The sequence below is a fragment of the Macaca thibetana genome, chromosome 6 (assembly GCF_024542745.1).
Source record: "Macaca thibetana thibetana isolate TM-01 chromosome 6, ASM2454274v1, whole genome shotgun sequence".
NCBI classification, from domain to species: domain Eukaryota; kingdom Metazoa; phylum Chordata; class Mammalia; order Primates; family Cercopithecidae; genus Macaca; species Macaca thibetana.
This window is the reverse complement of record NC_065583.1, coordinates 117,441,847-117,464,787: the sequence shown is the minus strand read 5'-3', so window position 1 is coordinate 117,464,787 and position 22,941 is coordinate 117,441,847. Positions and strand designations below refer to the sequence as shown.

Sequence of the window (22,941 nt, the reverse complement as noted above, 5' to 3'; positions counted from 1 at the left end):
AATGCCCTGAAACTAATGACAAACACAGATAATACAAATATTCTAAAGAAAATTGTTATGTATGGCTGAAATTAAAGTCACTGCAGGTCTGAGAAATCTGTTAGTGGCAGGCAAAGGTGCTGAGTTTTCTTTTGTTTGCTTGCTTCTTTTAATGAGCATTTTTATGTTTCCAACTACAGGCACATTTGTATACCTTTGGGCTTTGGGTTTTTACCCATTTAGATGAACCACTCATATTGGTTCTGTGTGGGAGATATACTCTGGATGCCAACTGGTATGGCAGAAACGTACCTTTCACAATTTGTTTTAACAATAAGAATAACTTGCGGCTGGGCGCGGTGGCTCACGCCTGTAATCCCAGCACTTTGGGAGGCTGAGGTGGGTGGATCATGAGGTCAGGAGATCGAGACCATCCTGGCTACCACGGTGAAACCCCTCTACTAAAAATATAAAAAAATTAGCTGGGCGTGGTGGCAGGCGCCTGTAGTCCCAGCTACTCGGTAGGCTGAGGCAGGAGAATGGTGTGAACCCGGGAGGCGGAGCTTGCAGTGAGCTGAGATCGGTCACTGCACCCCAGCCTGGGCGACCGAGCGAGACTCCGTCTCAAAACAAACAAACAAACAAAAACAAAAACAAAGCATAGCTTCCTCTGCCTCTCTCCCCAGTAGCCCATAGATTTTGGGTAGACAACAGAGAGTGTTCTGATTCTTATCCTAACAACTACTACAGTGTCTGGCACAAAATAGATGCCCCAAAACTGTATGAACTGAGCTCTTCCCCCTGAGACTGGATGGACTTCTTAGGAGCAAGCGCCAAAGCAAGGGGATAACCTGGATGGGGCAGGTACTGGAAGGAGGCAGGGATGGGAAACTCTAGCAGATTCCACTAGAACAGGAAAAATGATGAGGATAAGGATTGCTTTGCTGTGTGCGTTTATGTTCTTCACACAGTCTTTGCTCTAGGGAAAAATTGCTTTGAGGGTTGGTAGTAGTCAGTGATTTTTTTAGTAGTAGCCCAAAGCAAGGCCGTGACTTTTATCTTTATTTCTTTGGTGGAGGGGTGAGATGAGTATGAGTTCTGGTAGAGCTTTTCTCCATTCATATGTTGACATCAATATATTTATATTGTTCCTATCCTGTGTCTATTTTTATACCTATATGAAAAGTCTAGACATCTTATTTTGCCCCATTTGTTCCTGCCTTTTTCTCCAACTTCATTTTCTGCCACTTTCCCTGTTTCCCACTAAGTGTCAGTCATATTGGCCTTAAGTTTGTTTCTGATCCCAAGGCCTTTTTTCTAGTTGTTTTCCCTATCTGAACTCTGCCTTCTGATCTTTGCATGGGTTTCTCTTGTCGTTCATGTCTGTCATAAATGTCACTTCTCAGAAGCTTTCCCTGAATACCCAATCTAAAGTGACACACTCAGTTGCAGTCGATCTTTTTTTTGTTTGTGTTTTTGAGACAGGGTTTCACTGTTTCCCAGGCTGGAGTGCAGTGGCATGATCACAGCTCACTGTATCCTGGACCTCCCTGGGCTCAGGTGATCCTCCCACCTTAGCCTCCTTAGTAGCTGGGACTACAAGTGCACACTACCACACCTGGGTAATTTTTGTACTTTCTGTAGAGACGGGATTTTACTCTGTTGCCCAGGTGGGTCTTGACATCCTGGGCTCAGACGATCTGTCCGCCTCAGCCTCCCAAAGTACTGGGATTAACAGGTGTGAGCCACCACACCTGGCCATGAGATGTGCTTTAAGTGTAAAAGATACACAGGATTTTGAAGATTTAGTATTAAAAGTAAAATATCTCAATATATTTTAAAAATATTGGTTACATGTTGCAGTGAAAACATTTTGGATATATTGAGTCAAATACACTATTAGGCCTGGTGCAGTGGCTTACGCCTGTAATCCCAGAACTTCAGGAGGCCGAGGTGGGCAGATCATTTGAGGTCAGGAGTTTGAGACCACCCTGGCCAGTATGGCGAAACCCAGTTTCTACTAAAAATAAAAAAATTAGCTGGACGTGGTGGCTCGCGCCTGTAATCGCAGCTACTTGGGAGGCTAAGGCAGGATAATTGCTTGAACCCGGGAGGCAGAGGTTGCAGTGAGCTGAGATTGCATCACTGCACTCTAGCCTAGGCAACAGAGTGAGACTCCGTCTCAAAAAAAAAATATATATGTGTGTGTGTGTGTGTGTGTGTGTGTGTGTGTGTATATATAAATCAGAGTGGCTGTAGTAAAATACATATATAATATATTAAGATTAATTTTACATATTTCTTTTTACTACTTAACGTGGCTGCTAGAAAATATAAAATTAGGCCAGATGCTATGGCTCATGCCTGTAATCACAACACTTTGGGAGGGATTGCTTGAGCCTAGAAGTTCGAGACCAGCCGGAGCAACAAAGTGAGACCTTGTCTCTACAAAAAATATAAAAATAAAAAAAAATTAGCTGGGCCTGGTGGTACATGCCTGTGTTCCCAGTTACTTAGGAGGCTGAGGTGGAGGGATCACTTGAGGTCGAGGCTGCCGTGAGCAGTGATCACATCACTGTATTACAGCCTGGGTGACAGAAATTTAAAATCTTAATCTGGGCTAGGCATGGTGGCTCACTCCTTTAATCCCAGCACTGTGGGAGGCCAAGGACCTGGCAGGCGGAGGTTGTAGTGAGCCGAGATCGTGCCAGTGCACTCCAGCCTGGGCAACAAAGCAAGACTCTATCTCAAAAAAAAAAAAAAAAAAAAAAAAAAAAAAAATCTTAATCTGGCTAGGCATGGTGGCTCACGCCTGTAAGCCAGCACTTTGGGAGGCCGAGGCAGTTGGATCACCTCAGGTCAGGAGTTTGAGACCAACCTGGCCAACATGGTGAAACCCTGTCTCTACTAAAAATACAAAAATTAGCTGGGCTTGTTGGTGTGCACCTGTAATCCCAAATACCGGGGAGGCTGAGACCAGAGAATCACTTGAACCTGGGAGGTGGAGTGAGTTTGAGGTTGTGTGCTATTGCACTCCAGTTTGGGTGATAGAGTGAGACTCCGTCTCAAAAACTAAATCAAAATCAAATCAAATCTTAATGCAACTCTATTACTAACTGTTGGTATTTTTCAGATTCTAGTTATTGGGCCCTTCTTAAGATGGTACAGTGAAATTTTTGTGGTTTTGATTAGCCCTGCTTTACTTACATAGGTTTTGAAATGGTTAATTTTCCCTAAAAGATAATCTAGGTCAGATTTCTTGTTGAATCAGCATTTGGGATCTTGCCATTTCACTGCAATTTAATTATAATTATTTTAACAAAGAAATCCATTTGCTTTGGCTATGTTCTTTATAGGCTAATAACTTTCAGACTTTTACTGTTTGGAAAATTCTTCAGTCATAGAGTTAGCCATTATCACTAAGCTATATCATACAGTACAAAGCTATTCCCTGTCACCCCTGCACTGAGAACGATTTATTTTCTGTCAGCATTTTCAGCTTTCAGTTTTAATCCTTATGTTTTGTACGTGTATATTGTGAATAACTATACATACTTGCTAAGTATAGAATTGTGTATACAATTTTGGGGGTGATTAGAAACAGAAGCCTGGAGAATTCAACAAATTCAAGAAATTGTGTGTTTGTTGAATGGCTTCAGCTACGTGGTATAGGATTAGATGACCCAGCCCTTAAGATCCTTTCTGACTTAGGTTTTAGATTTTTGTTTAATAGGTCAGTTTGGCTTTTTTCTCCATAGCATTTCATTTTGCGTGTTTCTTAAAATGATTTGGACGTGTACCACTGGTGGCATGTAAGATGATGTTGGAGAGTACTTTACAAATGAGTCAAAGCAACTCTTTCGTTTTTCTTTTGTTCCTTCTGATTTTATAAAGGATAAAGTTAGGTGCTACTTGCTACATGGTTTAATACTTTTATAACACTTATTAGTCTCCTTTTTAAAACGAAGACAGAAGGCATTATGCTTAGTCTTGGGCACATAATGGTACTTACTTAGAATTTAGAAACTTTGAAGTTTGTGTGTGTGTCCCCCCTCCCTCAATTTATTATCTTCCATTTATAGAACAATGAAAGAGAGTTTCCTTTAAGAATAAATTGATTTAAGCAAAAATAATTTGATTATGAATTTTAAGGAAGAGTGTGGATATACTTAGAAAAGATAGAAAGGCAGAACATGAAGGAGTAGATGAATAGGAGTAATTCAGTACATGAAAGCTTTTTGTCTCCATTTATTTTACTGTTAATTTTTTATTGTAATATACACATTCAAGTATGTTAACTTATCATTGCCAGGTTTCCATGGATCTCAATAGTGCCAGCACTGTTGTTCTTCAGGTCTTAACACAGGCCACCAGTCAGGATACTGCTGTGTTAAAACCAGCCGAGGAGCAGCTGAAGCAGTGGGAGACACAGCCAGGTTTCTATTCAGTGTTGCTGGTAAGTTGTTGTAAAATTGTTTGCTTTTCTTTTTAATAAAATGAGACAACATTAATTTGTTTTAAAAACCTAGTTTTATTGGTAGTTTAGTGAAATAGATTCAAATGTTTGGCTGCTGATGCCTTTGCCATTATTTTATTACTTTATGGCTTCTTAAGGGTGTTAAAGAAATATTTATTGATAAATATAAAAATAAGCAAGGTATGTGTAGCATCTGCTCAGAAGGCAAAACCGTGATGATTTTCAGTTTTAGTATGTTGAAAGTATCTACCATCAGGACTGGAGGTGGCACTCTTTTATGTTTTGTCTTTATCCCTACCCCAGGTAATTTATGTTGTCATAGTTGTTCAGGTCTCCACATTGCAGCATCAGTGTCGGGTGTACTGTGTATTTCACTTTAAAATGTTTTCTTTTCTCATCTAAAAATTTCCTTCTCTTGACACATCTGATGCTTTCTTGGGTGTAATAGGAAGTAGTATAATTAATTAACAATATGCGCTTTAAACAAACCTTTGTTGGAGTTTAAAGTTTTTGACTAATTAATCAAAATTATTTTCTCAATGCCAGAATGAAAGAAGTATTTTTGTGTTGAAGACCTTCCTTATACTTTTTTTTCTAAGAAATTGAGAATTCTGATTAGTGTTTGAGGCCTAGCTTCTGGTCAGGGCAACAAAGCTCCCACTTGGGTTAAAAATTGACTCATTATTTGTGACCGGGTCATAGAATCAGAGCAAAATTGTTTATTATATCTTGCAAAATAAAATAAGTGGTAGTAGTTGTCATATATATTTTAACTTGTTGGCTAAAAAAGTTTGAGTTGTTTGTTAAATTGAAGAAGATATTGGTCGTGACTGTAAGGGAAATTGTTTAAAGTCAGACTTGTTATTCTGAATATAACAAAAAAGTTGGCTGTTTGGCTCAGTAACAGAATGGTAAAAAAAAAAATACTGATTTTAAAAGATAGTAAAGAAAACATCTTATTCTTTATGTAATCCTAGCACTTTGGGAGGCCAAGGCGGGTGGATCACCTGAGATCAGGCGTTCAAGATCAGCCTGGCCAACATGGCAAAACCTGTCTTGGCTAAAAATACAAAAATTAGCCGGACGTGGTGGCGCATCCCTGTAATCCCAGCTATTTGGGAGGTTGAGGAAGGAGAATTGATTGAACCTGGGAGGTGGAGGTTGCAGTGAGCCAAGATTGCGCCACTGCACTCCAGTCTGTGCAACGGGAGCGAGACTCCATCTCAAAAAAAACACAAAAACTTATAAATGTTTTTCTATAGCAAAGGACATACTTCCACATCATTTTTGGCTTTGAGATTTTCCTATACAAGGTTTGAGAGGTCACCTCTGGGAATTTGAGTTATTTTTGGTCTGAGACATAGTATAATTATAACATTATTATTATTTGGATTAACATAATGAATACTTTTTTGGAGTAATGGTTAATTTTGAGTTGAGATTATTCACATCACATGTAGTTTTATCTGTCTTTTTTTTTTTTTTTTTGAGACAGAGTTTCACTCTTGTTGCCCAGGATGGAGTGCAATGGTGTGATCTCAGCTCGCTGCATCCTCTCCCTCCCGGGTTCAAGCGATTCTCCTGCCTCAGCCTCCCAAGTAGCTGGGATTACAGGCATGTGCCACCATGCCTGGCTAATTTTTGTATTTTTATAGAAACAGGGTTTCTCCATGTTGGTCAGGCTGGTCTCAAACTCTTGACCTCAGGTGATCTGCCCTTCTCGGCCTCCCAAAGTGTTGCTATTACAGGCGTGAGCCACTGTGCCCAGCTCTTTTTTTTTTTTTTTTTTGAGACAGAGTTTTGCTCTTGTTGCCCAGGCTGAGTGCAGTGGCGTGATCTCAGCTCACTGCAACCTCCGCCTCCTGGATTCAAACAACTCTCCTGCCTCAGTCTACTGAGTAGCTGGGATTACAGGTGTGCACCACCACGCCCAGCTAATTTTTTTGTATTTTTAGTAGAGACGGGGTTTCATCATGTTGGCCAGGCTGGTCTCGAACTCCTGACCTCAAGGTGATTCACCTGTCTCAGCCTCCCAAAGTGTATGGATTACAAGTGTGAACCACCACGCCCGGCCGCTTTGTGTCTCTTAAAAGTGTTCTGCTATCAAACTTTTTTTTTTTTTTTTTTTTTTTTTGAGACAGAGTCTCGCTGTCACCAGGATGTTGTTGCGTAGTGGTGTGATCTCAGCTCACTGCAACGTCCACTTCCCTGGTTCAAGTGATTCTCCTGCCTTGACCTCCTGAGTAGCTGGGATTAGAGGCATGCACCACCATGCCCAGCTAATTTTTGTATTTTTAGTAGAATTGGGATTTCACCATGTTGGCCAGGATGGTCTCGATCTCGTGACCTCGTGATTCGCCTGCCTCAACCTCCCAAAGTGCTGGAATTACAGGCGTGAGCCACCATGCACAGCTTTGTCAAGCTTATTTACAAGCATAATTGTTTTGATAAGGAGGATACTATGAAATAGTTTTATTTCATAGCATGTATTAACAACCCTGGGGCCTTGATTGCTTAGAATCTTTGAATCTGTGCTGTAGTGGGCCTACTTTTTCTAGTTTGGAAGTTATATATTTTATCGAATATGTGTGGGGCTATGGTTTTCATTTGAAAAATAATTAGGTTTGCTTTTTCTGAATTTAATTTTTTTACTAGCGGAATTTTCAAACACACCTAAAAGCAGAATAGTACAATTACTCTCTGCATGCCTGTTACTCAGCTTAAACAGTTAACATACAACTGAGCAGGTATACTTTCTTACATTAATTGTAGAACTGTATATACTTCATAAATGTGGATATGATATATGTAGTGATAGAATGTAAACAAATTTAATTAAAAGATCTGTCCAGGCCAGGCGTGGTGGTTCATGCCTATAATCCCAGCACTTTGGGAGGCCCAGGCGAGTGGATCACCTGAGGTCAGGAGGTTGAGACTAGCCTGGCCAACATGGTGAAACCCTGTCTTTACAAAAAAAAAAAAAAAAAAAAATACAAAGTATCAGCTGGGCTTGGTGGCAGGCACCTGTAACCCCAGCTACTTGGGAGGCGGAGGCAGGAGAATCGCTTGAACCTGGGAGGCGGAGGTTGCAGTGAGCCAAGATCGTGTCATTGCACTCCAGCCTGGGAGACAAGAGCCAAACTCTGTCAAAAAAAAAAAAAAAAAAAAAGAAAAAAGACCTGTTCATACTTTATTATGGGTACATTAATTATACTTTTTACTTATTCCATGCTAATTCTAATATTATGTTTTTTATTTATAGAATATTTTCACAAACCACACTTTGGATATAAATGTAAGGTGGCTTGCTGTACTGTATTTTAAACATGGAATTGATCGCTACTGGAGACGTGTAGCACCTCAGTAAGTTCCATCACTTCCTCTATTCCTTGGGTGTAATCCTTCCCAAATTCAGGAAGGTGTAAGAATATACTTGTTTATGTAAAAAAATGTGTTAGCACTTCTGCAGCACATATAACTAAAATTGGAGCAATATAGAGATTAGCATGGTCTCTGTGCAAGGATGATTTGTGAAGTGTTTGATATTTAAAAAAATGCCAAAAAAGTGTTTACTGAATAAATGTTCTATTTAGTTAATGACAAATCAACAGCTATATTATTGTTTTCTTCATGGTTTTGGGTGTGTGTGTGTGAGTGTGTCATGTTGGCCCTCTGCTTGCAAGGATCATGCTGAGTGAGTCATGTTGAACAAAAGCCCTTATTTTTAGTCCTACGCATGTTAAAAGGCTGAGGCAGGAGGATTGCTTGAGCCCAGGAGTTTGAGACCAGCCTGGGCAACATGGAGAGATCCCATCTCAAGAAAAAAGAAACAGAAATGTAAGGTTAGGATTTGGGGAAAAAAGCCATTCAGAAGGAAATCCCGGGTCAACTCTGAACCAGCTGGGTGTAATTTCTGAGTCTTATGCATTCTTTCTCTGTGGTGGGAATGGATTAGTATACATTTGTAATCACATTAGTATTCAGTTATAACTGTTTTATGTACCTTGTTAACAGATTTCTCTTAGTAGTTAATTTTACATGTTATATAATCAGTGGAAAATCATTGTAGACATGACCTTGGGATTTGTTTGATACAAAATACGGTACTGAATTTTGCCTAAGAAGCATCATAATCTGTGTTTTCCAGTAGATGGCACTATAGCTCTGTAAATTCTTAAAGCCATAAGGCTTTTCTCAGTCTGAATACTTCAAAATGCATATAAAACATGTCCTTGAATAATATTGGGAACAAGAAGAATATTTTCAGGCTGCGCTTAGGATACTATATTAAGATTTAAAGCAAACATGTCTTCTTTTTTTTTTTTTTGAGACAGAGTCTTGCTCTGTCGCCCAGGTTAGAGTGCAATGGTGCGATCTCGGCTCACTGCAAGCTCCGCCTCCCGGGTTCACACCATTCTCCTGCCTCAGCCTTCCGAGTAGCTGGGGCTATAGGTGCCTGCCACAGCACCTGGCTAATTTTTTATATTTTTAGTAGCGCCGAGGTTTCACCATGTTAGCCAGGATGGTCTTGATCTCCTGACCTTGTGATCCACCTGCCTCGACCTCCCAAAGTGCTGGGATTATAGGCGTGTGCCACTGTGCCCGGCCGGATTAATTCTTTAGATAGGATTAATTCATAATTTCGGGGAGAAATTTGGTAGGAGGTGATGAGAAAGTGTGCATTATTGGTTTATAGGCAGTGGCCCAGCAGCACTTTTCTACTGCTTTGTCCAATTAAATTTTGCATGTCTCTTAAGATTCATTTTGTTTTACTGGTTATATAAAGGATATAGTTATAAATGATTGTCTTGGCTGGTCACAGTGGCTCACTCCTGTAATCCCAGCACTTTAGGAGGTCGAGGTGGGCAGATCACTTGAGGTCACGAGTTTGAGACTAGCCTGGCCAACATGGTGAAACCCCACCCCTACTAAAAATACAAAAATTAGCCAGGTGTGGTGGTGGATGCCTGTAATCCCAGTTGCTGGGGAGGGTGACACAGGAGAATCACTTGAACCCAGGAGGTAGAGGTTGCAGTGAGCCAAGAACGTGCCACTGCACTCCAGCCTGGGCGACAGAGTGAGACTATATCTCAAAAGACAGACAGACGGAAAGAGAGAGAGAGAGACAGAGAGAGAGAGAGAGGTGTGTGTATATATATATATATATATATGAACATACTTAGAAATATATATATATAAAAAAATGATTATTTTGAAGGTAAAGTAAATTATTAAATATTTCAGGCTTCACTTTTACATAATGAATTAGAACCTGGACTTTTGCTTAAATTTAAAAAGTTATGAGAGAATTTATGCAGTATTTGATAGGTAAATCCCAAGCTGTCTCTTTTAGTATATATTGAGATAAAAGCTGAAAAGGAGATGAATGTATTTAGAAAGGGGGAGCATGGGTGGCAGATTAGTAATTGAACTTATAAACTTGAGACTTTTTAAAAATATGCTTGTTTCTGTACTTACCTGTTTCATTTTGTATAGATCCTACTCTTAACCGTTTTCGCAGAATGAGAATTAACTAACAAGCTTGTTACCATTACCATATACATTGCAATTTATCTGGGTCCTAATTAATTAAATACTATCCAATTTCTGCTTGGAACATAGTTTGGATTCATCTAATGATAACATGCATAAAATTAAAGGTGGAATGTAAATTATTATTAGAGAATTGTTAAAGATGTGAATTTTCTTCAGGTTAATGGCTTATTTCTTTAATATATATACAATCCCTGACTTACGGTGGTTTGATTTAATGATTTTTTTTTTTTTACTTCACTATGATGCAAAAGCAGTATGTATGTATTCAGTAGAAACTGTACTTCAAGTGCCCATACAACCATTCTGTTTTTCACTTTCAGTACAGTATTTTTCATTTTCAGTACAGTGTTCAATAAATTAACATGAGATATTTACTACTTTATTATAAAATAGGCTTTGTGTTGGATGCTTTTGCCCGGCCGTAGGCTAATGTAAGTGTTCTGAGCATGTTTGAGGTAGGTTAGGCTAAGATACGATGTTCAGTAGGTTAGATATAAAATAAATCTTTGACTTACAATATTTTTTATTTACTGTGGGTTTATCAGGAGGTAACCCCATCGTAAGTCAGGAGCATCTGTGTATTTTTTTGCATGATCTATTTTGATAGCTAGTCATTATACACTTTTTGTTGTTGTTGTTGTTGTTGAGATGGAGTCTTACTCTGTCGCCCAGGCTGGAGTGCAGTGGCACAATCTTGGCTCACTGCAAGCTCCGCCTCCTGGGTTCACGCCATTCTCCTGCCTCAGCCTCCTGAGTAGCTGGGACTACAGGCGCCCGCCACCACACCTGGCTAATTTTTTGTATTTTTAGTAGAGATGGGGTTTCACTGTGTTAGCCAGGATGGTCTCGATCTCCTGACCTCGTGATCCACCCGCCTCAGCCTCCGAAAGTGCTGGGATTACAGGCGTGAGCCACCACGCCTGGCCCATTATACACTTTTATTGTAGTTAGAGTTATGCAAACTGATGAACCTGGCTCCTTGGCATAGAAGAAAAGTTCAATTACAAGTGTAAAGCAAAATATTGTAGGAGAAAACATTATGTCGGGTTTGATAGTAGAAGGGAACTATTAAAGTTGGAAAGTATAGCACAATCATAAAAGGATTAGAGAGATATTTTTAATGACCTGAATGTTTATGTTAATCTTGTTTTCTCATTTATTAACTTTGAGTAAGTCATTAAGATTTTAAAATACTTTCTTTGAAGTGTAATATATAATATACTTTAAACAGTGCACAAGTAAAGGGTGTAGTTTGAATGTTTATAATGCAAAGACACCTGTGTAACTGCCACTTGGAGCTAGATAGAACACTTATAGCATTCTAGAAACTTTTACAGACATGTGCATTTTATTACCATTTATAGTCAGATGTGTGTTCAACTTTAGTAGATATTGTTAATTTTCTAGGCTGGTTGTATCAGATTGCACTGCCACAGCAACATACGAGTGTTAGTATTTGCTCTGCATTCTTATCTGCACTTGGTCTGATCTTTCATTTTAGTCTTTCTGGTGGGCTTGGTAATTTTAGTTTGCATTGTCTTTAATGATCAGTACTTTTTAAATGTACTTGTTGGTCATTGGGATATCCTCTATTGTGAAGGGTCTGTTATTTGAACGTTTAAAAAATTGGATTATCTTATTGATTTATGGGACTTTTATTTTGGATACAAGTCCTTTGTCAAATGTATGTATTACAAATATCTTCTAGGCTAGGTGCAGCTGCTCACGCCTGTAATCCCAGCACTTTGAGAGGCCTAGGCGGGCAGGTCACCTGAGGTCAGGAGTTCGAGACCAGCCTGGCCGACATGATGAAACTCCATGTCTACTAAAAATACAAAAACTAGCTGGACATAGTGGCGCACATCTGTAGTCCCAGCTACTGAACAGGCTGAGGCAGCAGAATCTCTCGAACCTGGGAGGCCGAGGTTGCAGTGAGCTGAGATCATGCCACTGTTTTCCAGCCTGGTCAACAGAGCAAGACTCTGTCTGCAAAAAAAAAAAAAAAAAATCAACTTTGTGACTTGCCTTTTCACTTTCTTCAGAAGCCCTTAATTTTAATGAAGTTTAATTTAATTACCTTTCTATGATTATTTCTTTTGGGTTGTAGTTTTTTTAATAATTTTTTTTTTTAAAGAAGACAGGGTCTTATTCTGTTGCCCAGGCTAGAGTGCAGTGATGCAATCATAGCTCAGTGTAACCTCTAACTCCTGGGCTCAAGCCGTCCTGCTGCCTCAGCCTCCTGAGTAGCTGTGACTACAGGCGCGTGCCACCAGTGCCTAATTTTAAAACAGTTTTTGTAGAGATGGGGTCTTGCCAGGTTGCCCAGGCTAGTCTTGAACTCCTGACTGAAGTGACCCTCCCACCTTGGCCTTCCGAAATGCTGGAATTTACAGGTGTGAGCCAGTGCTCCCAGCCTATTTATGAATTTTTTGCTCAGCCGGTGGTCATGAAAATACTGTTTTCTACTGAAAGCTTTGTTTTCCTTTTCTATTTTAGTTGTATGATCTATCTGGAGTTTATTTTTGTACAAGGTGCTCATGTGAAGTAGGGACATGTGTTCTTTCTCCATTGCATCGTGATTGTACCCTTTCTTTTTTTTCTCTCTCTCTTTTTTTTTTTTTTTTGAGACAGGGTCTTGCTCTGTCACCTAGACTGGAGTGCAGTGGTGCCATCATGGCTCACTGCAACCTTGACTTCACAGGCTCCAGTGATCCTCCCACTTCAGCCTCTGGAGTAGCTGGGACCACAGGTGCGTGCCACCATGCCTGGCTAATTTTTGTATTTTTGGTAGAGACAGGGTTTCACCAAGTTGATCAGGCTGGTCTCGAACTCCTGAGCTCAAGCAGTCCCAGTCTCTTGGCCTCCCAAAGTGTTGGGATTATAGGCATGAGCCACCATGCTCGGCTTTGGATTTGTTTTTTCATCCAATTTTATCATAAATGTCTTTTAATTTTAGTATTATGCCCATTTATACTTAATGTAATTACTAATATATTGGGATTAAATCTGCCCACACTTTGTTCTTTTTCTTTTTCTTTTCTTTTTTTGAGACACAGTCTTGTTCTGTTGTCCAGGCTGGATGGAATACAGCGACACCATCTCAGCTCACTGCAGCCTCTGCCTCCCAGGTTCAAGCAGTTCTCATGCCTCAGCTTCCCGAGTAGCTGAGATTACAAGCATGCGCCACCATGCCCAGCTAAATTTTGTGTTTTTAGTAGAGACAGGGTTTCACTGTGTTGTCCAGGCTGGTCTTGAACTCCTGGCCTCAAGTGATCTTCCTGCCTCGGCCTTCCAGAGTGCAGGGCTTACAGGTGTAAGCTACTGTGTCCAGCCTCACACTTTGTTTTCTGTATGTCTTGATATCTGTTCCCTTTTTTTCTTTCTTGCTTTCCTTTGGATTACAGTAGTTCCTCCTTATCTGTAGGTGATAGGTTCCAAGACTCCCAGTGGATGCCTGAAACTGCAGATAGTCCTAAGTCCTGTATTTAGTAGGTTTTTTTTTTTTTTTCAGTCTGATAACAAAGTAGCTACTAAATGTCTAGTGGGCAGGTAGCATGTACAGCATGGGTGTGCTTGACAAAGGAATAATTTACATCCCAGGCCAGACAGGGCAGGACAGCAAGAGATTTCATCATGCTATTCAGGATGCTACGCTATTCAAAATCTATGAATTTTCCATTCCATTCATTGAATCTACTTCATTGATGGTAGATTACTGGAACCATGGAAAGTAAAACTATGAATAAAGGAGGACAACTGTATTCAAGACAGTTTTTATTACTCAGTTTTACTCTAAAACATTTAGTATGTTTTCATTATTTAAGTGATTGTAACATGGACCCTTGATATCCTTGTATTAGTACCTTACCTTTTTTTTTGAGAGACAGGGTCTTGCTCTGTTGCCCAGGCTGGAATGCAGTGGCACAATCATAACTCACTGCAGCCTCCACCTCCTGGGCTCAAGAAAGCCTCCTATCTCAGCCTCCTAAGTACCTCAGACTACAGGTGTATACCGCCATGTTCTGCTAATTTTTTTTAGTTTTAATATTTTATAGAAATGAGATCTTGCTATGTTGCCCAGGCTTATTTTGAACTCCTGGCCCCAAACAATTCTTCTATCTCAGCTTCCCATAGGATTGGGATTACAGGCATGAGCCACCATGGCTGGCGCTTTACTTTTTCTAGTTAATGCCAGAACCTTGTAGTAATATGTTAATTCTGTCTAATCCCTCCTGTTTTTAATGCTATTGTTGTTGTGTGCTTTAATTTAATTTAATTAATTTAATTCTGATACCCAGAATGGAAAACCTTAAAATGAGGCATTAAAATCTAATGTACATTTACTATTCAAAAAAATATTTAAGAGACAGGGTCTTGTTCTGTTGCCCAGGCTGGAGTGCAGTGGTGCAATCATCTCTCACTGCAGCCTTGACCTCTTGGGCTCGAGCCATCCTTCTGCATTGGCCTCCCCAAAGTGCTGGTATTACAGGCCTGAGCCACTGTGCCTGGCCTTCATTTTAAAATTAACAACACATTCATACGTATGTATTCAGTCTTACATAGTAGTGTTCTCCGTTTCCTGTCCAATACCTTTCTGTTTTCCTTTCTCATATGCAGTCGAAATTATTAGTATTGTGTTTATTCTTTTTGGAGATGTTTAAAATGAAAGGTTTAAGCTAGTTGATTTCTCATAAGTCGCCCATCCCAAATATTCTCTGATTCTGAATCTCTTGCCCCATAGAATAATCTCACACAGATTTTATGAAAGAAGCCGATGAAATGGCAATATTTACTTGTATAGATTTTTTGTAGCCATCTTTTTGTTTTGTAGGCTATTTTTACATCAATAAAAGTGAACATCAAATATATTAATTACCTGGATTTGTCTTATTTACTCTTGCTTACTGTGTGGTGCTTCCCATTTATTCAATCGTGAAGGAATTTTATGCTTCCAACTTATCTGATGTGCCATTGTACGAGTAATAGAAATAATCTTGTTCATTTCCCAGAACCAATCAGGGACAGTTGTTTAGAAGACTTTTTATTGTTAAAGTTCATAGTAGTGCTGATGTACAAGTAATGGAAATAATCCTTTTTATTTACAAAAACCAATCAGAGACACATGTTTGAAAGACTTTTTATTATTAAAATTTACAGTAGTGCTTACCTACATTTTTTATTAGGTGGCATTCTTTTGCATAATCAATATTTTTTTTTTACAGTGCTCTGTCAGAGGAGGAGAAAACTACTCTGCGTGCAGGGCTTATCACCAACTTCAATGAACCAATAAACCAGGTTAGTGAGAAAAATGAATGCTAATTTTTCTTTTAATTTCTTCTGCTTTTCCAAACTAATTTCATATTCTGGCATTAAAATGAAAAATAAATAAAAATATCACTATTACACTATTTTCATTTGTGATGTTTTTACTTTTTTTTACATTTTGAGATCTATTTGTAGCTTTGAGTAGTTTTGATTAGATTTGGTTATTAATTATTTAAAGCCCAGAAGTCATTTTAAGGTATATTTGTATACTTTCCAGCTTTCTCATTTTATGAGCCTGTATTTAAAGCAAATCTCTCTATATAGTCATGTGATGCCTACTGTTGTTTTGGGCAACAGTGGACTGCATATATAATCGTGGTCCCATAGGATTATAATGGAACTGAAAAGTTCTTCTCACCCATTGACATCATAGCTGTCCTAATACTGTAGTGCAATGTATTACTCATTAATTGGTGGTGATGTTGGTGTAAACAAACCTATTGCGCTGCTGCTAGTCTTACAATTACTATACATTCTGTGATATTCACACAACCACAGCATTGCCTAATGACACATTTCTCAGAATATATCTCTGTTGTTTAGTGATACATGGCTATATTTGTAGTCTTACTGCACAAGAATTAATTTTAATGATTGTAATTTTTAGATTATCTTCCCCCCCGCCTTATTTTTTTATTTTTTTAGACAGAGTCTCGCTCTGTTGCCCAGGCTGGAGTGCAGTGGCGCAATCTCAGGTCACTGCAAGCTCCGCCTCCCAGGTTCACACCTTTGTCCTGTCTGAGCCTCTGGAGTAGCTGGGACTACAGGTGCTTACCACCATGCCTGGCTAATTTTTTGTATTTTTAGTGGAGATGGGGTTTCATCATGTTAGCCAGGATGGTCTCGATCTGACCTCGTGATCCGTCCGCCTCGACCACCCAAAGTGCTGGGAATATAGGCGTGAACCACTGTGCCTGGCCGGCCCCCACCACTTTTTTAAAAAAAAACTACAGAATGGCTTTAGGTTTTTTTCTATTGGTTGCATCCATCACATTTTCAATTCCTACTATTCTGTGGCAGCTAGATAGTAAATTATGTACAGTTTTATCTTTTTTTTATATATTGAGGTTTGTCTTCTAAGAATAAAATAAGTTTTGCTTATAGGTACAATAATTCTTTTTTCGAGATAATACTTGGTTATGCTTGCTTTTTTAAATTGAGCTATTAAAGCACAATTGTATTTGGCAATATTTCCAATACAATTTTATTTTGACCTGTTTAAATGATCTCAGTTCTTTGCTCTTTCTTTACAAAGGAGCTAAAGGATAATGGAGAAAAACAGAGTTACCTTTAATGGGGCAGGAGGTGATTAGGAGGGGTTTGTGTTACTGATCGATGAACAACTGCCTAATTGTTCTTTCAGCTAGCATTTGGGAAACAATGGTGTGTAGAAATATCATTATTTAAATGCCCAATATTTGATGTTTCTTTCTACTTTTAGGTCAGGATTCTTAAACTTTGTGGTCACAGGATCTCATTATACTGCTAAAATGGAAGACCTAAAGGAGTTATATCTGTTGATATTTACTGTGTTATAAATTAAAACTGAGAAACTTAAAAATATTAGTGTAAAAAATTATATCATACTTGTCAACATAGCAGTTTTGGAAATGAGCAATAGTAGCTGTTTCCCAAACAATAAAAATTTAGTGAGAAAGGTGGCATTGGCATGCATTTTTAGGGTCTGGCTATTTAAAGGAAGACATCTAGGTTTTCATATCTGCTTCTTCATTTACTCTGTTGTGATACATGGTAGACGTTATATGAAGAAAACTTTGTTTCACACTGACAGGTAATTGGGTAAAGGAGGACCTCATAGGTCCCAGAAAGTGTCCTAGCTCTACCAGGGGTCCATGGGCCACACTTTGAGAACCACTGTTTAAGCAGTCATTCAGTGAAATTGTGTTCATTTTTGTCAAATGTATAATTAACAAGGTGATTTTTCACCGAGAATGCATTCCTTATCTATTGCCTTGATTCCATTTGTTTATTTCTCATTTTTTCCTTTTAGATTGCAACTCAGATTGCAGTGCTGATTGCAAAGGTTGCTAGATTGGATTGTCCCAGACAGTGGCCTGAACTAATTCCCACTCTTATAGAGTCTGTTAAAGTCCAGGATGATCTTCGACAGCACAGAGCATTACTTACCTTCTATCATGTTACCAAGACACTGGCATCTAAACGACTTGCTGCTGATAGAAAACTATTTTATGATGTAAGTGATTTCACATAGTTAAATTTGATTATGAAAATTGTGCGGCCGGGTGTGGTGGCTCACGCCTGTAATCCCAGCACTTTGGGAGGCCAAGGCGGGTGGATCTGGAGGTCAGGAGTTCAAGATCAGCCTGGCCAACATGGTGAAACCCTGTCTCTACTAAAAACTACAAAGATTAGCCAGGCGTGGTGGCACGTGCCTGTGGTTCCAGCTACTCGGGAGGCTGAGGCAGAAGGATCGCTTGAACCCGGGAGGTGGAGGTTGCAATGAGCTGCGACTGTGTCACTGCACTCCAGCCTGGGCGACAGGGTGAGACTTCTCATTTCACTCATTTCTCGTATCACTGCTGGGCAGTGATATGAATAAAAAGATCACTTAGTTGCCAGTGAGGAGGATTGGTTGTTGGATACAGTCTTAAGGTAAGGAGATCAGTTTGAGGTAAAGGAAGTACTTCAGATGAGATGATACATCTCTTAAATGAAGCTGTGGTAAAGAGAACAATTAGGTGGGCATAGAGTTGACATTTAGGAGTAGAATTGTTACATCTGGGTAATTGAAGGATGTAGGGCAGATATAGGAAGGAGTTTGACATGAGTATGGGGTGACAGCCATTTATCAGGTTTTTTGCACCTTTTGTTTTTGGTTTTGGGTTCGTATGTGTGTGTGTTTTGAGACAGGGTTTTGTTCTGTTTTTGGTTTTGTGTGTGTGTGTGTGTGTTTTGAGACAGGGTTTTGTTCTGTCACCCAGGGTGTAGCACAGTGGCATGATCATGGCTCACTACAGGCTTGACCTCCTTGGCTCAAACCATCCTCCTACCTCAGCCTCACGAGTAGCTAGGACTACAGGTACACGCCAGATGGTTTTTTTATTTTGTAGAGATGAGGTCTCACTGTGTTACCCATGCTTTGAAATATTTTTAACAGTGTTCTTTGTTACCTTTTGTAATTGTAGAGAAATTAAAGGTATATAATTTTAAGTCTTATTATATGGTCACGTGATAGGGCTCAAGAAACTATTTCAGGTGGGTTCTGAATCATGCTGCCCTCCAAAAAAGAAGAGGGTGACATGGTGTTTTGTAGAAAGATTTTTCTTTTGTCTTTCTTTTTCTCCTCTAAATGTACTTTAAATATTGCTCATGCTTTTCCCTAAATTAGCAGGCTTTTCCTTGGGAGCTTCCAGAGTTCCTTTTACTTCTGAATTTAGCATGTGGTCTTAAGCAGCTTTTCCCAGACCTCCTTCTGACTTCTGCGCTGGTCTCTATTTCACCGTCCATGATTAGAGATGCTTCATTCTTAAAAAAGGAGATAGCCTAGTCCTATTATGTGGAAAGGAATCAATGAAGAGTATGCAGCATGTAGAAGGGAAGGGATCTAATGGAAGGAGCCAAGTAAAGAGAGAGTTCTAGAAGAAAATACTGTCCTAGTCTTTTTATGTTGCCTTTATTCCTTCACAAAAAATTGGCCAACTTTTTGTTCCTGAGGACTCTTATTTTGTCTTGGACTCACAGTGTAGAGCCTCTTCTTTGAGAATGGACTAGGGAAGAGGGTGGGAAGAGCAGTGTATAACCTTGAGCTGTCTTCCATGCCAAAAACATTCGTTTTCAGTCTGTTACAAACAGACTGAGAGGTTTCTGAACCACACCTTTGGAATCCTCACTTTGAGGATACGGCTTGGCGATTTGCATTTTTAACAAGCTCCCTATAGGATTTTTATATACACCAAAGTTTATGTCAGACCACATTGTGTCCTTTTCATTTTTAACTCATTGGGTTTAATTAAATAGCCAGTCTCATGTTCGTCCGAGGATATTGTGTGTAAGAGAAATTATTTTTGATAGTTTAAGGTTGCTTTTCAAATCCTTTTCACTTTTGCTTGATTTCTAACGAGGACTAAGTAAATGGACAGTTTACTTACTCAAGTCTTTCTATGAAATTGTTTTTCCTTTTCCTCTGTTCTATCCTCACCTCAAACCCTGCACTTCTAGGACTTACTTTTTTGTTGGGGAGAGTCTCAAAATCAATTGTCTAGAAGATTCTTGGTTACAGTTACCTGTTATTAAAGGCTACCAGTCTATAGAAGTTTTAATTCCTATTTCAACTTTATCAAATTTTACTCTCCTAATATGTTGCCTTACAGGTACAGTTTATATTTAGTTGAGGCAATCTCCACAGATTGTAACTGTAGAGATAACCAGGGCCTTAAGCTGGATAGCTTGTGTGAGTTAGCTTCTTGCTTGTTTGTTTGTTTTTTTTTTTTTGTAGTATGAGGCTAGTTCTTCTCCATATAAGAAAGAAGTATATGCTTAATTAGCATCTTGTAGTTGCTTTCAATATAGTAGTTATCACATTGTACTGAATTGTAATTGTTGACTTATTTTTCTCAGATTCACTACATTGTAGCTTTTATTCCTGTCATCCTACTGCATGGTCTGAAAGAGTACACATAATGATTGATGCTCAATAACTGTTAAGTGAATGAACAATAGAATAGGAGACTTCTTAGATGCCTCCTGGATTTCGGAGTGATATAGTGCCAAACTTCAAAAAGCAGGGTTTTTGAGAGATTAGTCAAAGCTAAAAATACCTGGAAAAAATTCAGATTAGCACTTTTTATTTTGGAATGGAGCAGCTGAACCTGGAGATAGGGACTATAGTAGGGACTTGTCTAACGCAGTTGAGGTACAAGATGTGTAGTTAATTGAAGATAGCATGTATGGGAAGACATTACTATAAAAAGCAATTTTGCTAGTTAATATAGCTGTGCCTATTATTTTGGTAATCTGAAGTATGGAAAATCTTCCTTTTAATAATAAAGGAAGATGCCAAGATGGTCCTCAAGTACCAAATTAGTTTCCTACATAAAAAAATGTAAGGGTCAGGCTCATGCTTGTAATCCCAGCACTTTGGGAGGCTGTGGCGGGCACATCACTTGAGATTGGGAGTTCGAGACCAGCCTGGGCAACATGGTGAAACCCCCGTCTCTACTAAAAATAAAAAAACTTAGCCGGGCATGGTGGTGCACGCCTGTAATCCCAGCTACTCAGGAGGCTGAGGCAGGAGAATCACTTGAACCCAGGTGGTGGATGCTGCAGTGAGCCGAGATTGCACCACTACACTCCAGCCTAGACGACAGAGAGAGACTGTCTCAAAAGGAAAAAAAAAAAAAAATAGTAAGCTCATGGTTGAGCTGGTTGCTATAGCAAAGTGTAGTGCACAGGGTACACTTAAAATGGCTACCTGCAGCTCAGTGTGTCTCAACAATTGTTATACCCTTTCCTCCTCTTTGTTAAAATAAGCTCTTTTGAGGGGTGGCAAATTACAAAATCAGCAGTTGAGAGCAAATTGTTTTGCAGTAACAAAATTGAGCTTGATTTGACACAAAAAGGAATCTTTTTTTTTTGAGAGAGAGGGTCTCTGTCTTGGCTCACTACAACCTTTGCCTCCTAGCTTCAAGCAGTTCTTGTTCCTTAGCCTCCTGAGTAGCTAGGATTACAGACATACACCACCATGTCCAGCTAATTTTTGTATTTTTAGTAGAGACAGGGTTTTGTCATGTTGCCCAGGTTGGCCTCAAACTCCTAGCGTCAAGCGATCCATCTGTCTCAGCCTCCCAAAGTGCTGGGATTACAGGCATGAGCCACTGTGCCCGGCCAGGAATTCGTTTTCTGTTTTTTTGAGACAGTGTCTCGCTCTGTTGCCCAGACTGGAGTGCAGTGGCACGATCTTGGCTCACTGCAACCTCCACCTCCCAGGTTCAGCCCCACTAGTAGCTGGGTTTACAGGTACATGCCACCATGCCCAGCTAATTTTTGTATTTTTAGTAGAGATGGGGTTTTGCCATGTTGGCCAGGTCTCCAACTCCTGACCTCAGATGATCCACCTGCCTCCGCCTCCCAAAATGCTGGGATTACAGGCATGAGCCACTATGCCTGGCCAGGAATTCATTTTCTATAAAACAGTATGCCTTTACGTATAAACCTAAATATAGTAAAATGGACATTAACCACAATTAAAATCCAAAGTCTCTAAAAATAAGGAAATTTAAGGTACAGGTAGCAATTGTAATTAAGTTGTGAGTATGTTAATAATGTCCCCAAATCACGATGTGTAACCCACAAAAGTATATGCTGCATAGCGAGTGGCACAAACATAGGCGTCTACAACCTTGACCTCCTAGGCTCAAGCAATCCTCCCACCTCAGCCTCTGAACTAGCTGGGACCACAGGTGCATATGACCATGCTCGGCCTGGATATTAGGGGTTAATCTTAAGTTTTTACTTCTGTCTAGCAGTCACTCAACAGTTATTGAATGCCTACTGTGTACAAGAGATATGTACAATATTGTGGGAGACAGAAGACAGAATTAGTAGTCTCTTGACAGTTCATGTGGAAGAACACAACCCCCCATTTAGTAAGCTATTAAAATCTCACATGGGGCCAGGTGCAGTGGCTCACGCCTGTAATCCTGGAACTTTAGGAGGCTGAGGCGGGCGGATCACGAGGTCAGGAGTGCAAGACCAGCCTGGCCAACATGGTGAAACCCCGTCTGTACTAAAAATACAAAAATTAGCCAGGTGCCTGTAATTCCAGCTACTCGGGAGCCTGAGGCAGGAGAATCGCTTCAACCTAGGAGGTGGAGGTTGCAGTGAGCCGAGATCACGCCACTGCACTCTAGCCTGGGCAACAGAGCAAGACTCTGTCTCAGGAAAAAAAAAATCTGCGTGGAAGAAAACAAAACTATATTGCATTGTTATTATGGTCATGTCTAAAACTTAGCTGAATTTTAAAAACTGAAAGGTTTATGATGAATAATGTTCTCATTAGGCTGGGCATGGTGACTAACCCCAGCACTTTGGAAAGCTGAGGTGGGAGGATCCTTGGGGCCAGGAGTTTGAGACCAGTCTAGGCAACATAGTGAGATCCTACCTCTAAAAAAAATAAAAAATTAGGCATGGTGGTGTATGTACGTCATCCTGGTTGCTTGGGAGGCTGAGGCGGGAGGATTACTTAAGCCTAGGAGTTTGAGGCTGTAGTGAGATATGATTGTGCTAGCCTATAAGACAGAGTTGGACCACGTGTCTAAAACATAATAATAACAGTGTTCCTGCTCAACAACACATGAAGTATTTGGATGATAAGGGTAAAAGAATGCTGTGTGGCAAGGCGAAGTCAAGTTACAATACTTCAGAAGGTCATCATGATGAATTATTATATTTTCTAAACAAAGGAGAACTGCATAGCTGCTTTGAGATGGGTTGGTTAGTGTAAGATAGATCACTCACCCTCATAGCAGAGACTTGCAGACGTACTCCTTGTAAACTTAAGACTTCGTGATGTGGTTCTTAGGGGAAATTTCCAAATAATTGAAATTATGAATGCTAAATTTGAG

The 22,941-nt window shown here is 39.7% G+C and overlaps 1 protein-coding gene and 1 non-coding gene across 5 annotated transcripts in view; both read left to right on the top strand.

Annotated features, from left to right (window-relative positions):
* The window catches only part of IPO11 (importin 11), a 230,911-nt gene that overhangs the window by 24,514 nt on the left and 183,456 nt on the right, over positions 1–22,941 (top strand). For all 4 annotated transcript variants that reach the window (XM_050793725.1, XM_050793727.1, XM_050793726.1 and 1 more), the window contains 4 exons: positions 4,292–4,435; positions 7,719–7,819; positions 15,235–15,307; positions 17,349–17,552. In XM_050793725.1, coding sequence (XP_050649682.1) covers positions 4,292–4,435; positions 7,719–7,819; positions 15,235–15,307; positions 17,349–17,552 — 522 coding nt within the window. The remainder of the gene's footprint in view (positions 1–4,291; positions 4,436–7,718; positions 7,820–15,234; positions 15,308–17,348; positions 17,553–22,941) is intronic.
* Positions 7,908–8,015, top strand: LOC126957741 (U6 spliceosomal RNA). The gene has a single exon (XR_007726912.1). It is a non-coding gene; the product is annotated as a U6 spliceosomal RNA (small nuclear RNA).